At 39.3% G+C, this 18,460-nt stretch overlaps 2 protein-coding genes across 3 annotated transcripts in view; one reads left to right on the plus strand and one right to left on the minus strand.

Annotated features, from left to right (window-relative positions):
- nampt1 (nicotinamide phosphoribosyltransferase 1) overlaps nucleotides 1-9,162 on the minus strand; it is a 31,348-nt gene extending 22,186 nt beyond the window's left edge. Inside the window, exon 1 of the mRNA XM_074626239.1 lies at nucleotides 8,979-9,162. Within this exon, the coding sequence (XP_074482340.1) occupies nucleotides 8,979-9,032 (54 nt within the window). The 5' untranslated portion in view covers nucleotides 9,033-9,162. The remainder of the gene's footprint in view (nucleotides 1-8,978) is intronic.
- Nucleotides 9,163-12,828: 3,666 nt separating this feature from the next.
- Nucleotides 12,829-18,460, plus strand: part of gsap (gamma-secretase activating protein) — a 44,745-nt gene continuing 39,113 nt past the window's right edge. For both annotated transcript variants that reach the window (XR_012592756.1, XM_074626232.1), the window contains exons 1-8: nucleotides 12,829-13,302; nucleotides 14,391-14,461; nucleotides 15,868-15,924; nucleotides 16,043-16,112; nucleotides 17,501-17,548; nucleotides 17,642-17,730; nucleotides 18,114-18,183; nucleotides 18,368-18,417. Coding sequence is in view for 1 of the 2 variants with exons in the window: in XM_074626232.1 (XP_074482333.1) it covers nucleotides 13,215-13,302; nucleotides 14,391-14,461; nucleotides 15,868-15,924; nucleotides 16,043-16,112; nucleotides 17,501-17,548; nucleotides 17,642-17,730; nucleotides 18,114-18,183; nucleotides 18,368-18,417 (543 nt within the window). In the remaining variant the exon portion in view is untranslated. The remainder of the gene's footprint in view (nucleotides 13,303-14,390; nucleotides 14,462-15,867; nucleotides 15,925-16,042; nucleotides 16,113-17,500; nucleotides 17,549-17,641; nucleotides 17,731-18,113; nucleotides 18,184-18,367; nucleotides 18,418-18,460) is intronic.

Here is an 18,460-nt window from a genome sequence, read left to right on the forward strand (position 1 = left end):
CGCCATGTTGAACCCCACACGCACACGCTCGTGTGCAAGATTAAGTCTATTCCCTGAACTAATATGCAAGTTTTGAGTCAGTCTTGTGATATCTTTGCTAAACAGTAGTCTGGAAGTTTCACAATGTATAGTGTAAAAAACAGGATAAACCCGCTATTTGGAGGAACTGATGAAACCTTTTATATAAATGCAGAAACAGCTTTAAAGGGGACATGTCATGAAAAACTCCCTTTTTCCACTGCTTGTGCACAAACATTTGAGTATCTGGAGCGCCGAACAACCCACAAACTGTGAAATAAGACAACCCGGTTAGCTTTTTGTGGGCTGCCTAGATCAGAAAACATGTGATTCAACATGCCATTCAGATTTGGCTCCCCTTCCTAATCACTTGCAGGCTCATTAGAATATATCGCTTGAGAACTACGGCCCAATCTTGAAAGCCAATCAGAGTAGACTGGTCTTATTTGGGAGGGGGTCTTAAAGAGACAGGCGCTAAAACGGAGCGTTTCAGACAGAGGGTGAATACAGGTATATTCTGTCAGACAGTATGAGAAAAATAATGTGTTTTTTGAGCATTAAAGCATGGAAATGTGTTCTAGTAGAAACCCAAAATACAAGTATGAACCTGCAAATGAGCACGATATGTCCCCTTTAAGATCACACAGCAAGTCTTGTTTTAAAATTGCTAGATAACATGGAGAAATGTCAGATCACACCCCCTACACATTATGTTTTTGTTGAACGTCGGAGCAGTTTTTGGGGATGTGAATGCAACAATAAAACATATTCGAGCAAATTAAATTTTCATGCTTGGAAACAGAAGAGTATGAATTCAGTAGCTCACTGCCAAACAGGGGTCACAACTCAAAGATCACGGCGCACTGCCATCGAGGGAATTTTTTCTGCGATTAGAGCAAACATTCCAGTTAAACAAAAGACCCATCAATCAGTCCATTGTGTTAAACCAAATAATACAGTACTAAAATGTCACAATCCGGGCGACAAGTCAGAGTTTTCACACACTTACACGTTCTCTATTATTCTGCTGTTATTCAGAAAATACCACCCTTCAGTGTGCTGCGTGTGTTTCTAGTGATCGTCTAATCTACTTGTCAACTGACTGATGCCTGAAACATTTACAGTTAATATCAAGTGGACGATCAGGTAGTGAGACATGTCCAGGCATGTTTCACACACGGAAAGAATAAACAGTTTGAGAGGAACTATTCCTCAAAGACACAAACACACACACACACACACACACACACACACACACAGAAAGTGTCAGCTGTAGCCATCCGGCCAGCAATTAAATCCAAAATGAGTCCAGTACACTGGGGCATTAGAGGAGCAATTTCCACAAATCAAGTTAAAAGTTGACAAGATGATGGTAAAAGCTACAGCTCACTCGGTCATTTTGTAATCAAATATTTGCTCTCAGACTGATCTGCTTTCAATATCCATACAAAATGTAGCTTAAAACGTATCAATGGCAATCCATTTACAACCACGGGGAGTCAAGAGATGTCAAGGGTTCAATCTCACTGTGTAATAAGCTGCAGTCACTGAATATCAATGGTAAAATACAGCTCTTACAGTTGCCTTCAGGGAACTCTGTTAGGGCTTGTCCTTTATGTAACTACAACCTTGGGAAACACTTAATTTCTCACGATTGTAAATGCATAAAGGTTACATTGGAACCACGGGTAATAAACCTGTAAAAATAGCCTAGAATAACATGCAGGCATTATGTACGTATGAGGGGGGGGGGGGGGGTACACACACACACACACACACACACAAAACAACTCGTCGCTCTTCTCAGTTTGTGAAGAGGAGAAGACATAAATGTCAATGACCTACTCAGTTTCTTTGACCCCTGTCTCTGTCCTTTCCTCGGGGCTTTCGAGGACTCAAAATAGAAGTCAAGACACACAACATGACACTGGGCCCGACCACGTGTGTGTACACATTCACTGACCCACATGCCGACGTATATACACAAACACTCAAAACATGCAAACAGTCGAGCTTGCCAGGGCACACTAGCCAGACCCTCTGGTCCAACCGTGGACCACCATGGAACAAAATGGAAACCAAGAGTTGACGATAAATTATACTGCATATGTAGTCTTGGGGATGATAGTTTTATTAAAGGAGATCTGGCATATTTCAATGTGTCTACTGTGAACACACTTGCAATGCTACATAAATTAATATTCGTTATATCAAAATGGGTAAAATAACTATGTGTGATCTGAAAGGAGTTTTTTAGTGACGAATCCAGAGAATTATCACCGAACTCTGCAGTTCCCCTCGGCCCTATGGAGGGTTTTGCATCTTTCAGCTCATTGTTTTGTTTTTTTCCGACCCACAACTTCCCTATTTTGGTTCATTCTCAGTCATTTCCTGCAAAAAATGTTCTGAAAGACCCTCTGTAGACTTTAAATTACAAACACCTGCATCTTCAACTTTAGAGCTGCACTGATAATCAATTATCAGAAAATCTATCTGCAACTACTTTGACAATCAAATAATTGTTTTAGTATTTTTTTTAAAGCAAACATGCCAAACATTTGCCAGTTCCAGCTTCTTAAATGTGAGGATTTGTTGTCATGTTGTATCTTTGGACTTTGGACTGTTGGTCGTAGGAATATCACGAGAACTGATACTTCGGTACCAAGGTGATTCCAAAATTCTGAAAACGTGACAGTACTCGTTTTTCTACAGTACTGCAGGTACTGTCAGGGCTCGAGATTAACGGCGTCTTGTCGACCCAGGGATTATAGAAAATGTGTTTGGGGAGCGGTAAATTCACTATCGACTCGTTCAGGGACCTATTTTTCCCTGATAATGCTACATTGCGAACCACAAATCTGTGTTGAAATCGGCAGAACGAGAGCTATTTAACGTTAGCTGTAAGCTCCGTGCAGGACTTTGCTGCTTACCGGCTGATAACAGCTGATGTTAACTAGCTCTCGTCCTGTCGATTTCAACACGGGAGGTGCCATTGATTTACATTATGATGCGTTCATTATCATGATGTGTTCAACTGTAATCTTAATCGAGAAACTTGAATAAAACTAGTTGCTTGAAGAAGATGTTTTCACAGCAATGTAAAATAGATATTTGAGAGGGAATTATGACCTGTTTAACTTCCTAACAAAAAACAGTAAGCAAATGGTAATAAATGAGTGGATGTAGAAGTACATGGGATTTATTGTTTGACTTTTGTTTTTTACTGTGGCATCAAATTGGTTTTGTGAATCGTGGAATTTCTCTGGTATTGTATCGACTAAATTTTTGATATCGTGACATCCCTCGGGCAAAACAAGACATTTGAGGATGTCATGTTGGGTTGTGGTAAACTGTAACTGGCGTTTTTCACAATTTTCAGGCATTTTATGGACAAAACGATTAATCGAGAAAACAATCAGCAGACTGATTGATAATGAAAGTAATCTAGACAATTAGAATTTTGTCTAGTGAAGCTGACTCTGCAGATTAATGTTCAGTATAATCAGATTTTCTCTGAAACATTAAACCAACTTCCTCCTCTTGTCTGGGCTATATTGTGGTGAGGTAATTACGAATGCAACATCACTCAAATTGCTAAGATATATTGACTGAAATATAGACACACACACACACAGCATATAAAAGTATAAAAAGCCCAAGAAAAGTCTGTCAATTTCTGGTTTGTTATTTCCAAAAATGCAAATGATTTCTCTGTTGCTCTTTAAGGATTTATTGCTGTGTCTTGAACATGAGATAGAAGTGGAAGCCCTTATGTGAAGGACATAAAAACCCTAATCTGGCCACCAGAAAGGGATGTTTCTCAGGTGCTGCGTCTCTCTCCAAACAGCACAACATCTGAAGCATGCAGCAGCTGTTAGTGTGGCATCATGCTTACCATCCCATTACCTAAATGTCACCGGCTCAACCCTCACAGTAGCCGTTCTGCTCGGTAGGAAATGTTTTCCCCACAAAATCCTAGACCTCTACCTACTTACTCCCCGTAATTCTCTCTGGATTTAAGGCTCAGAAAAATGCCAGGTTACGTAAATGTGGTCACAAACTTGTGTTGTGGTATCGCTATAAAAATGTGCACGGACAATGACGATACTGTACCTCCGCCCTGTAGTATGTTCAAATCTGACAGACCCTTCACACCAACAATAAATCTGTGCATGTGTGTTTCCAGATAAAGAGCTTGGCTTCTCTTTTCAATCCAAACAGACAAAAACATTTAGGTGCAGCTTGTTTTCACGTCCTGTGAACAAAGTGTGGTCTGCGAGTCAGTCAAGTTCTTTGCTGGCAATGACCCGTCTCTCTTTACAACGGATACTGCACAGTCATGCACACATATACAGTACAAGACACTACGAATGAAACGACAAGGCACGCCCAAACACATGGTAAACACGGGTGTTGTGACAGTTGTGAATTAAGCACACTACCTTAGACCTCAGGTACTCAGACAACTGGTCCTAAATGACCTCAGGTACTCAGAAAACTGGTCCTTAATGACTTAAGGTACTCAGAAAACTGGTCCTAAATGTCCTCAGGTAGGCATACAGTTTAGATTTACTGTTGTGTGACTTAACTGGCTGTTTAAAAAGACAATAAGAGTAACTTTAGCTTGGTATAGCAACACTGGCGCACCTCTCCGGGCAAAGACGTGACATGAAATTTGATCAGAACCACCCAAATCTTTGTCTTTACCCTCATTTAGCTGCTTCTCTTGACACGACAAGAAACACACATTTTTTTTCAGCAATGTGCTGCTTTAGATCGGATAAATCATCGTTCTTGAAATAGCTTTTTGTTGTAAGACTGTGGCACCTCCAGAAGGAGTTAACGGTTACAGTAAGTCCCTTTTCCTTCCTCTTGCAACCGCTCAAGACTAATCGGCAACCTTGAAATTCTTTCCACAATGGAGATAAGCTATAATGTGAAACTTCATGAAAATGAAACCTAAACTGGTCATTTCCAAGAAATAATAACCAAGAAAGTGTAACTGCACTTTGGAAACTACATTAAATATCCTGGAATTGGAATCCAGAAAAAGAAAAATATATTTATTACCGTGCTAATAAAAACACTACTCACCCACACTGAAGGAAACAAGGAATGTCCTTCATGAATCTAAGAGCTACATCCCTGAAAAAAAATTGTAATTATGTAAGGAGATTTTAGGGGAAAGCTACAGCAGTTTTCTTAGCAGTAGTAGCTCCATTACATAATATACACCTGTCTTATGTTGATGATATACCTCGTATGAAAATGGCCAAAACCTCACACGCTCTCAGAGCCTGGCCGAGAATCAAAAAGAGTTCATTACAGGTTCATTAATATATAGTCGTACAGCACTATGTTAAGAGATATATTATAGAAATAAAGTATTAAACTGTAACCCAGTATGGGCTTTCAACGCAATGATAAAAAAATATTAATATTTGTGACTGTATATAAACCTAATTTTTTTTATCAAAAATACATCTCATTACCTCAATAATTATTTAACCCTGAAATGGAATGAATACAACGCTCAGTAGTACTAATGTGCTGCAACAGAAAAAGCTGTCGGGTCATTTGAAAATAAGAAGCAATCTGTAATAATTAAGCGTGTAGGCTCATAAATGCCAGTGTTGTAATGGAGCTTTACGGTTATAAATCGACTGTCATCCTTCCAGCTGTGGTGCACACTTACTTGTATTTGTCACTAGGGATGCACCGATCTGACTTTTTCAGTCCCGATACGAGACCCTGGGCTTTAGGTATCGGCCGATACCGAGTACCGATCCGATGCCAGTGTTTAATAAATATGCTTCACTGTGTGGAAGTGACCGGGATCATTCTTTTATGTGTAAGGCAACATCAGGCGTGACTTAAATATTGCTTTCCTAACAAATGAATACATAGATATACATTTACTGAATTGTTATTTATTATTAAAATAATAAATTGTACACCAGCAACTTGGTAAAAAAAATCTACAATTGAAATGTAAACCTTTTGAATACAGCAATAAATTGGTAGTTTGGTTTAACATTTGCATAGATATTCAATAACTAGAGATGCTCCGATCCGACTTTTTCAGTCCCGATACCGATAGCAATACCTAGGCTTTGGGTTTCGGCCGATACCGAGTACCGATCCAATGCCAGTGATTAATTAATAAGCTGTATGCTATTGCTTTCCTAATTTTTTAAAACAAAATGTAACAATTAAATATATATATATATATATATATATATATATATATATATATATATAAATAAATAAAGATATCTATATATATAAATTTAGTGAATTGTTATTTATTATTAAAATAATAAATCGTACACCAGCAACATGGTAAAAAAATCTGCAAAATTAACAGGAATTACAATTGAAATGTAAACCTTTTAAATACAGCAAACAATTGGTCGAAAGTTAAACAGGAATTAAAATCCCAGTATAAAATGTATATAAACATATAATTGAATAGAATAGATTGGCTCCATTGTCACCGATACCCGATCCAGCAATTTGAGTCAATATCGGCCCGACATCTGATCCGGTATCAGTATCGGTGCAACCCTATTTGCCACACCTATTCCCTTGACAACCTAAACTGGTTATTTCCAAGAAATAATAACCGAAAGTGTAACTGCCCCTTGGAAACTACATTAAATAGGGATGCACCGGTCAGGCTTGACTTAAATATTGCTTTCCTAACAAATTAATACATAGATATACACACACTGAATTGTTATTTATTATTAAACTAATAAATTGTACACCAGCAACTTGGTAAAAAAAATCTGCAAAATTAACAGGAATTACAATTGAAATGTAAACCTTTTCATTTATGAACCAACACGCTTAATTATTACAGATTGCTGCTTATTTTCAAAGGACCTGACCGGTGCATCCCTATTTGCGACACCTATTCCCCCTTGCTTCACCATACACACATAATTCTGTTTTAATAATTTTGTTACATCAGACTACATTTATAAGTTCATAGCTCATTTATGCAGTGTGATCTCAGTCTGAACCTTTCAGTTTTAATCTTTGTTGCCTGTATTTTGTCTTTCAAGCTCAACCTCTGGTGGTGTCCCTTAAGCTTTCTGTAATTGTTGCCCCTTCTGTCCCATCAACACCATCCACTGAATCCTTTCACATGACTGCTGTACATGACAACTGGCCTGGCAACCGTCCCGGCAACCACTTGCCACTTATGATGGCTAATAACATTCCTGCAAGTGCATTATGTTCTCGGCTTGCATTGGTAGTTAGTAGTCGGTCTTTATGGTGCTTTTAACGGTACACACTGTTATATGTACCATCAATGCTTTAAAAGCCTGCAGTTAAATATTGTTTAAAAGAACTCAGATAGTATCCTCAGATAAATGGTAAATGGTAAATGGACTTGCATTTATATAACACTACATGTCAGCATTCACCCACTGATGGCAGAGGCTGCTAAGGTGCCAACTTTGCCCATCAGGATCTAATTTAAATACTCATTCACTATGGCTTAGCCATTTGGGAGCAATTTGGGGTTAAGTGTCTTTGCTCAAGGACACATCGACATGTGACCCGGAGAAGCAGCCGGGAATCGAACCACCAACCTTCCGATTGGTGGACAACCTGTCTCTCGGTCTCTCCTTCTCTCTGTCTGTCTCTCTCTTTGTCTGTCTTTCTCTCCTTCTCTCTCTCTGTCTGTCTGTCTCTCTGTCTCTCTCTCCTTCTCTCTCTCTCTGTCTGTCTGTCTCTCTTTATCATGTATATATCAGTCTGTCTATCTGTCTCACTGTTTTGGCACAAGTTACAGGGTGAGCCACCCTGTGCTCAGAGGTTAGAGCAGGTGTGTTTAAGAGTTATGGTGCTTTAACACCAACACACTAGTTATATTTGCCATCAATGCTTTAAAAAACTGCTGTTTAATAATGTTTAAAAGGCGACCACAGCCAAACCTGGGTCAAATAATATTTCATTTTAGAAGTTCAGATCTCATTGAATGCCAAATAGTTTATTCTTTATTTCTGCATGACATACAAGGGTGGTTTTTTTTGGAGCAAACTCATCCAAACCAGAAGTAAATAATTCCTAGAGATGTGGTATTTTAGTTATTCAGGAGTAAATAAGATAAGATAAGATGAACCTTTATTAATCCCAGGAGGGAAATGGTGTCAAAGCAGCAACATCAGCAAACAGAGTGAAACACAGGAGAGGTATAAAGGTATACAAAAATTATAAAAACAGTAAGAGACATAAAAGATACAGTGAATGGTTGAACATGTATCAATAAATAAATGTAATATGTACATGTGTGCAGTCTATGAAGTTGTATATAGGATATATAGTGTAAGTAAGTGAAATGAACTCTTTAGAGCCTTTTCAGCCGAGCTTGTCAATAGACTATGGACTTTGGACTCAGATAGTCTCCTCTCTGATAACCTAGCTGTGCCACCCAAGACACATATCTCTCAGAGCTTTTTAACTTTCGGTTTTGTTTTCACGAAAATGAGGAATTGCCATTAATAGCTAGCTCCATGCTGTCTAACTAACACACTATACCTCTTCAATGAGACTGTGTCTATGTGCAGCTCATAATGCTATCACACACACAGCACTTAGCTAGCTAGTGGCTAATATTAGCTTGTTTTATATCAATTCCCTTCTGCCTCCCTTCACTGCGAGCTAGCATGCGAGCTAACACAGCTAGCTTCATACCACTATTGGCTCGCTACAGCCGGTGGTGTTGCTAAGCAGCGGGTAGAAGTTAGCCAGCTTAAAGGAGGATGCTTTCTGGTTGTATTTGGTACCAGACCTCTCCTCATCCTCCAGTCGGCCTGGTGTAAACCCGGCCACACAGAGCAGTGGGATGGCCTTGGGACTGATGATGAAACCACCTTGACTTTATCAGTTTTCCTCCCCACCACCCAGTCATCAAACCACCGTGGTGAGTGTAGTATATACGGTACCTTGTATGAGTCGGTCGCTAGCATGATGTTGAAGTCGGAATCTCTGTGCTCCATCTTTTCCCCCCAAGAGTCAGTCGCAGCTGTCAGTCAGTGAGTGTGTTGCGTGCAGTGCTGCCGGGGACTCTCCAGCCTGGTTGGTAGTGGAGCTGGGTGGTGGTGTAGAGGGGGAGGCAGAGGAAGGACGAGCTGAGAGAGAGAGAGAGAGAGAGAGAGAGGACCAGGGCGGGGGGAGGAAGGAAGGTAGGTCAGAGAAAGAGCCGGTTCAAAGAGCCGGCTCTTTTAAAGGGACTATTTGTAACTTTCAGAAATGCTTGTTAACAGCGACACCTGTGGCCGTTAAGTCAACGAAAGTCGGCCCGCGCTTGTGCTCGCTCTACATAGACATAAACGAGCATCGCTCAAAACAGTGAGGCAATACACGTCAGCTAAAACCACAATATCACTATATTTCAGCTGCTCGGCAGTAATGTTAGCTGACCAGACGAAGGTCTCTCCATGAATCACTGCTGATCCTAGTGTTGGCTTTTCCTGCGTCAGCGAGTAACGTTATTGTTTCCGACTGCGCCCGCAGGGTCGACACCGGCACCCGGTCGGAGACGGTAACGTTTCTCGCTACAGAGCCCCGTCACTTCACAAGACACGGAAAACCTCTGTTGGTCTGGAGGAGCTGCAGCAGTTATTTCTGCACAAACGTCCACTGTACATTCACTAGATATTCTCAGAGCTACTAACTCTTCTGCAGTGTGTAGTATGCGTGCATGAACGTGAGGTGGAGCGAGAACGCACCCGTTGTGTGAGTGAAGACAAGCAGGCACCGACCCGGTAGATTTATACCTGTATAAAAAGTTACAAACAGTCCCTTTAATTAATTCAAGGCAGAATGATAGGACGATCTTCTCCGCGCCACGGGCACACCACGCACTGACTGTTGGTACGTGTCCACAGGGGCGTTTTTTATCGCGAGGGGACGCGACGCTTCCCAACATTGGACGCTTGGTGGGCTGTCTAGACACAGGCTGTCCCCACCTGATTGGACAAAAGCTTTCCCTCCGTGGGTTGCTGCTCCCAGCTTTCAAACCGGAAACAGTATGGAGGCTCGTTTGGAAACGTTCTTCTCTAATTTCACGAAAATAGTTCACCGAAATGTGTTTCTGAGAACATTTGAGAACATTAAATGTCTTTATTTTGGATCGACAACGTATATTTTAAATGATTCTCGTGAGTTTCGAGAGGCGGCGAGTCGCGTCGGACGCCCGTGATTTGCTAGGCTAGACCTCAGCTTTATGCAAATGAGGAGCGGGCGTTGTGACGCTCCGTTTCTCGAATCGCGACGCCACGCTACCAGAATGCATTGCACGGCTGTTTACATAGACAATGAATGGGAAGCGTGGAAAGGACGGAGCCTGTGGACACGTACCATGTGACTGAATGTTGTATTAATGATGTCCGTGCGACCAATCAGGTGATGACAGACAAGGATCATACCATCAAGCAGGGAGGGACGGCGCGCTGACGGTCTACAGGTATAGAGAAGGAGGGAGAGGAGGAGAGAAAGAGAGAGAGGAGTGCGGTGCGCGAATAGCAGACAAGATGAGAGACAGTAGGAAACGAAGCAGCATGTAAAATTACGGTATTCTGGAAATTATACGGTACAGTATAATTATATTGAATAATTTAAGTGATATATATGCACACATACTAATCATAGGTCAAAACAGTGCTAAATTTGGCTGAATTATAAAAGGCAGAAGTGGTAAAATGAAGAGCCGTTTGGGAGCCGAAAGAGCCGGCTCTTCTTGGTGAGCTGAGCCAAATGATCTGGTTCACTAAAAAGAGCCTAAATTCCCATCACTTGGGGGAAGGAAGGGGCGGGTCAGCTGTGTCGTCATCGACACCAAAAGTTCGGCATCCTTCGGCTGTAGTTCGGTTCTACTCGTTAAAGCCAGCCAATCCGGTTTAACCAAAGAGCGTCTTTACTTGTGAAGATGATCACTCAACAATGAAAACGAGACAGCTAAAGTTTCACTACGATTTTTTTCATTTCTTCCCATTATAAAGAAACTGTATTAAATAATTAACTTTTGATTATATGATTAGGCTCAACTTGATGCCTTCTATTAAATACATAATTTGTTTTTTCACTGACAAATAATATTATTTTTGGAATTGTCTTTAGATAGATAGATAGATAGTAACTTTATTGATCCCGAGGGAAATTCATTTCAGCATCACAGTTCAATAGTGCAAAAACATGGTTATAAAAAGGCAGTAAAAAAGTTAGTAGTGCAAAGTACAAAGTAAAAAAAAATATACCAGATATAAAAATACAAGGAGATGAATAACTGTTAAAGACTGAATATAGTGCAGGGTAACAGCTGTGATACACGATTATTAAAAAAGCGAATATAGTGCAGAAGAGACTGTTAAAAATGAGTATAGTGCAGCCTCAAGGAAGAGATTTTGTGTCTCAGAAGAAATATTTACAACTATATACTTATAAAATAAACTTGCAGTTGTAGATGTTTTGGAAGTTATTGATAGGGATGCACCGATACCGATACCGATATCGGGCCGATACTGACTCAAATACATGGATAGGATATCGGTGACAATGGTTCCGATCTATTAAATTGAATTCTATGTTTATATACTATATACATTTTATACTGGAATTTTAATTCCAGTTTAGTTTTGACCAATTTGTTGCTGCATTAAAAAGGTTTGCACTTGAATTGTAATTCCTGTGTTTTTTGCCAAGTTGTTGTTGTACGATTTATTATTTTAATAATAAATAACAATTCACTAAATTTATATCTATATATTTAATTATTACATTTTGTTTTACAAAGTTAGGAAAGCAATAGCATACAGCTTATTAATTAATCACTGGCATCGGATCGATACTCGGTATCGGCCCAAACCCAAAGCCCAGGTATCGCTATTGGTATTGGGACTGAAAAAGTGGGATCGGAGCATCTCTAGTTATCGAATATCAATGCAAATGTAATTAACACAATAATGACATCATATAAGATAATAGTGACATTACATTAATTTGAAACATTTATTTATTATGACAACTTTAAAATTGTGTTCGACCAGATGGGATTTTGTGGGGAAAACTGACAGGTAGCTAATAAACAGAGTTAATGCTTTTGGGGGCGCGGTCTGCCATGATGGCACCTTTTGAATATGACATTTCCAGTGACACATGCAACAATGTTCAGTCTATTTATAGCACTGTGATAAAGGAGAGTAAGAGTGGCAGCTCTTTACTTCAATTTCTCTCTCAGAAGTGACATGAGACATGTGCAGTTTACAAACTCAGCAGAGAGGGGGCAGTGTTGCTCATCAAATGCTGTATGTATGTATGTATGTATGTATAGATGGATGGATGGATGTATGTATGGATGGATGGATGGATGGATAAATGGATAGAAACTTTATTGATCCCGACGGAACTTTAAGTTTCCAGCATCACAGTTCCATAGTGCAAAACATGTTAGTAAAAAGGCAGTAAAAAAGTTAGTAGTGCAAAGTACAAAAAATATACCAGATATAAAAATACAAGGAGATGAAGAAAACTGTTAAAACTGAGTATAGTGCAGGGTAACTCCAGTAGCTTAGTCTATGAAAGTGCACTGTGTGCATTATTATCTGTCCTGCAGACCGTCCTCCTAATAGCAGATATTACACTCAAAGATAACTCTATGCATGTCAAAGTTTTTAATCTAAAATCATAAAATCATACCACACAGTTTGCATGCTTCTATGGTAAAGATCAAACTGTCAGGCTTGCAGTGAAATACATTTAAGTAACAGTTGAAGAGGAGTGTGGCTGAGCCTGGAGGTCGCTCTCATTCAGCGGGTCGGTGAGACATTCCAACCCGCTGGAGCGACGCCTTCCTCGGCCTATGGGAGCGACTCTCCTCGCTGTCTTGCTCCCGGAGAAGGGAGGAGCTATAACTACTAGGACAACGTGACATTTCCGCATGGCAATAAAAATACATTTCCGAAGACAACAAGGCAGAAGTAGCTCATGTAAATATGTGCTGAACTACTTTCAGTTTTACAAAGTGCCTAAATTTATAACATGTAGATTCAGTCACATGATGCCAAAAGCCTGAGCAACCACCAGCCGCCTGGTGCCGCCTCTTTTTCTTCTTCTTCAAGGAAACTAACTCACTCCGGAGTATTTTGAAAGCCAGGGATTATTGAGTTGAAAGAGGTGTAAACATGCTGAAATTGAAGCCAAAGTTTGACCTGCACAGAGATGTGGTGTGTGACCTCCTGAGGAAGGAGGCGTCGGTCTGCAGGGTGACAGGTGAGGCGTTCAGGGGTCCACGCTCAGCTGCTGGTTTTTACACTGTCAAACTATTTCTTACTGTTAATAGTTTAATAGCTTTGATCAATAGGTGGCTAACTAGCTAAAAGTGACAGCTTTAAGTTCAACCTGTCACTGTTATTACAGAATCTAAAGTGAATTTAACTCTATTATACATGTGTGTAATTATTACCCATACAAAGTCAATTTCGATGAGAAAAAAAATCTACTGTCCTTAAACTTTAGCTTAAAAAAAAGAAAGAAGAAAAATCAGTATCCCTAAGTAGTTAAAGGTTAATATGCCAGCAGATGGCGCTGTTTACTCTTCACATTTCCTCTCTAAAGACCTTGTAAAGGAAAGGTAAATATTAAGTACTGTAAGTAAATATTTCCCTTGAAGTATGCCTTAAAAGGTCCCAATGATGGAACAAAATTTCAAATTAAAAGATAGGCTACAAAAAAGCTATAGAAACTACAATTTATTGAATGATTATGCTAAAATATCTGGAGTTGCATGATTTCAGCACCTAACATGGCTATATTTTAATAAGAGAAAATATAATATGAACTAAATAAAATACAGATTATTTCATTTCCAGTATATATAATCTCAGTACCAGGTAACATAAGAGTGGAAAATACTTTTTTTTGCAGGATCCAAATATTACAGCAAGACCTTCAAATATCATGCTGTTACCAAGCAATCAAAAGTTTCCTGTAACATTATAAGAATTAAAAACTCAGTATGTATGACACGATTACTGTAAACTTCCATACTGAGTACACAGACACTTGATAAACAATGTGTTGAAAGTGATGACAGGTAATGCATCAACATTATGTCTCATTAAGAGACACATTTACATTTACAGATTCCTGCCAAATAATTCACCTACACACATCTGGGCACTTTATGCGTGTAATAACAAGTTATTATACAGTGGAAACACACTATTACCATTTAGTATAGCACTTAGTATGTTTTGCATGAGCAGTGGCAGGGATACTAAAAACTTGTTTGTCAGGGCACACTGTTGTTCAGACATGATAAGATGTGTGGGTTCATAATAGTGATGCTTTGTCTGCAGAATACTCCGGAGCGGTGGACACTCGTATCCTAAACATTGAGAGAGATGGGGGCATCCTTTACTCCTGGAAGGTAAGTCCATAGTGACGGCACTGCATATCAAGTATTTTCTACATTGAAAGCACTCATTAAGTGAGAGTAATTGTTCTAATCCTTATTAGTCCGGTGCTCTTTCCAGTTTAGTTGTGCTACAACCTGCATTGGTCTCACTTCTTTTTACTGTCATTGCCATGTCGTGTGCATTGTCTTGTCTTTTTTTGTTGCACTTAAAGCTTCAGTAGGTGGAATATTTTTGGCATCATTGGGCAAAAATTCCATAACAACCTCTCAGCATATTGTAATTCAAGTGTTCTGAGAGAAAACTAGACTTCTGCACCTCTTCATGACTCTGTTTTCAGGACTTTGGCCAATCACAGGTCATTTCAGATAGAGAGAGCGTTCCTATTGAGCGTTCCTATTGGCTGTGCTCCGGCTGGTGGGCGGTGCTTGGTATTTCCTCAACTGATCTCAACACAGCTGCCGGGTCACAAACTTTCTCATTTTACAGCTAAATTACAGTAACAGCATATTTATTCATATTTGATCATCACTGCCTAGTTTGACCGTTTGATTGGAGTTTGCAAGTGATTGACAGCTGCTCATAGACAGCAAGGCTCCAGCTCGCCTCTGATTGGTTGTTTTTCTCCGGTCCATTAGGAGCACCGGAGGACACAGAGGAACATGATTTTTTTTTTTTCCAGATTACCTGTCTCATGCACAACTGTCAGGATATAGAGACCGTTTTATAAAAATAACTTTTTTTAATCATATTTGCTCCATTTCTACCCACTGCAGCTTTAAGCCATGGATTTTTATACAATCTATTTAGTATCTGCTATCCCAGTCCTTCATTGAAGTCACACTGAGTGAAATATTCAAATCCCAGATGCCATTTTTTCCACCATTCATCATCAAATGGACACCACCAATTTGAAAAAAACTAAAATCTTTTATGCAGAATTCTGCTTGACATGTTTTGGGAAACCTTGGGATCCTCGCTCGAATTTAAAACAAAGTTCTGTGTGCTGAACCGTGCTTCACTGCTCAACATAAATTTTTAATGATAGACCCGCTGAAAAGTCTGCGGGTTTAGTAGGTTAAAGACAGTGTGCAGCCTGCAAAGAGATAATAATCTCTTTTCTGTGCAAGGTTTCACAGCTTTATGCCTGGCTGGCTGTGTCTCGGTTTTGGAGTAGACTTCTTCCTTTTATTCTAAATCTTCTGAACCCCAGAAAGTTGTGAATTGCTGGTTTGAAGTGAAGAAGGTCTATAGTCGAGATAATCAGCGAGGTCAGCCGAGGTAATGAAGAGGTAAAGCATGACGTTCCACACATATATCAATGTGGTGGAAGACACCTGTGGGAAAGTCAGTCGGGACAGATTAGGATTATCCATCTCTGTAGTTTGACTGATTTAACTAGATTATTCTATTTTGATAGGGAGCAACAGGGACCACCAGGATTGGGAAATATGAGTCCAACACCAAGCAGAACAAGGTACTGTGTGTGTGTGTGTCCCTTGTCTCCTTGACTTCAGTGCTGCAGATTTTGCTTTTATTGCACGTTTGTGTTCGTGCACGCCCGTTCCCATGTGGCTGTGTATTCTCTCCAACAGCTCCTGTACACATTCGACAAGCAGGTGTGTGTCAGCAGCTGTTCCCTTAACAAGGAGGAGACGCTGTTAGGTGAGTTTCTGTAATGCACAGATAATGAATTACCAGCAAAAAAACACCAAACTGTGTTCTTGACTCCAAATTAGGTAATTAAATCAATTCGTGCATGCAACTGAAATGTTTAATTTCCTTTGGTAGAAGTGTTCTCTGGGCTTCCCTTACCAAAAAGAGGTTCATTCAAGTGTGCTATTAGTATACTTCTTTTAAACTTAAAATACGAGTGTATACTATCAGTTTACTTTTTATGTACTTATCAGAGATATACTTAACAAAAGTACACATAAGTATTCTTGGCTCATACTGACAAGTATACAGAAAAGTCTAAGTATTCTTGGCTTATACTGATAAGTATACAGAAAAGTCTAAGTATTCTTGGGTCATACTGATAAGTATACAGAAAAGTCTAAGTATACTTGGCTTATACTGACAAGTATACAGAAAAGTCTAAGTATTCTTGGCTTATACTGACAAGTATACAGAAAAGTCTAAGTATACTTGGCTTATAGGCCTACTTGTACTTAATCTTTTGATCAAGATATACTAAAGAAAAGTATAATTAAGTATCCTTGCCTTATAGGCCTACAGAAAGGTATACTTGGCTTGTAGATGTGCGTACTTTTTGATATAGTAGCCTATTAAAGTGTGTGAGCACAAATGTGAAGACATTTTCAAAATTGGTCAAACACTTAGTCTGAAAAGTGAGTTTTTCTTATCATACTATATCTAGTATATCTAGTCTAGTAGTTTTGCATTAGACTCCATAATATTTTAGGAAAAACAGTAGTCCCATGTGCCCAAATACTAGATATAGTTTGATAAGAAAATGGCTGTATCTCAAAAACTACAAGGAACACAATCAAGTATTTGGTATCTATGAATTCATAACAAGTTTAATATTAAAGATATGCACACATTATGCAGTGTGGAAAAAATATTTCATATGAGAAACATTTAATAAACACAATGTTAGCGTTTTTCCTCATTTAAAAAAATAAATAAAAATCCTGACCTAAACATTGATAAAAGTGAGATTTTTCATGTGATCTAAACATTTCAAAGTTGTACTGTTGAATACTTGCCCAAAGTATGTTTGTACCAAATTTCAAGACTTTTGTCCCATCAGAACAAATGTTGTGGCATTTTTTCTTATCATACTAAATATAATCTTTGAGCACAAATGGGTTAAGTGAGCGACCAAATTCAGGTCTAAGTATCAGTGTCTTACTATTATGCAACGTGGGGACCCAAGAGAACAAGGCGAGAGACACAGTCTGGGTGCATATTATTGGCTGTAATACTGCCAAATCATATTTAAGAAAGTGCTGATATAGCATAGTCTCTGTGGAAAATATATGTAAATTAAATCACATGACGTCTTCCCTGTGCTTTTCCCCTCTCAGCTGTCAGCTTGGCACAAAACACCCGAGGAGAGGAGCGCCTCAAACCAAGTTAACACCCACGATCATCAACCATTCATTTTGCATTTGTAATATTTCTTGTTACATTCTCTCAGTTTGTTTCTTTTCACGTCTTTCATGTAGTATCCAAGTGTCTAACTCTCCTGATTGAGATCCATCCCATCAACAACACTAAAGTCCTCAAGGCAGTCGACTGCAGGGTCAAAGTGCAGGTAGAGTGTGTGTGTGCGTGTGTGTGTCGTGCAGGTTTTACTGCAAGCATGAGCTGATGTTGCAGTTATGGTGCTAACAGCGTGTGAGTGCTATAGACTTTTTTTTATGTTGCAATCTTGCTGAAAGTGCTGTAGTCTTTCTCAGTTATGTCTTTTTCTATCAACAGAGGAATTTTATTTATGTATACTAAGCAACCGTGGCTGCAATCTTTACTGTTGGCTGCTCGTCTAATCGCCAAACCACAAATTTAAATATATGCCAAGAATGTTTAATTAAGGCCCGCTTTAAAATATGAAAAATCAGCAAATAGATTTCTCCATCTGGTAACTGCTAACTGTAAACCGCCAGATGCTGACTCATAATTTCTGTGGCTGTACCCTAGTTCCTCCATACAGAAACTGACAGGAGATCAGTGCCGGAGAGCCACCTGCTGCTGCTGACTGAGGACAGATGTGAGTCTGAAATGTGCCCATATGCTTGTGCGCTACATTTCTTTAATCTATAACAGAACAGATCATCACATTTAGAGAGGCATGATCTGGATTTTTGCATTCGGAGAGAAAAAAAACAGCATTCTCCAGAGAAACTTTACATTAGATATAGTTGTATTTATGCATATCATTCTGTGCGTTTCAGATGTGGATCTCTACCATGTTCTGGTGACAAGACAGGAGGGTTATAGAGTGGTACGTTGGACTCTACATTCACTCACTTAATCCAGCTTTTTTT

The sequence above is a fragment of the Sebastes fasciatus genome, chromosome 23 (assembly GCF_043250625.1).
Source record: "Sebastes fasciatus isolate fSebFas1 chromosome 23, fSebFas1.pri, whole genome shotgun sequence".
Taxonomy (NCBI): domain Eukaryota; kingdom Metazoa; phylum Chordata; class Actinopteri; order Perciformes; family Sebastidae; genus Sebastes; species Sebastes fasciatus.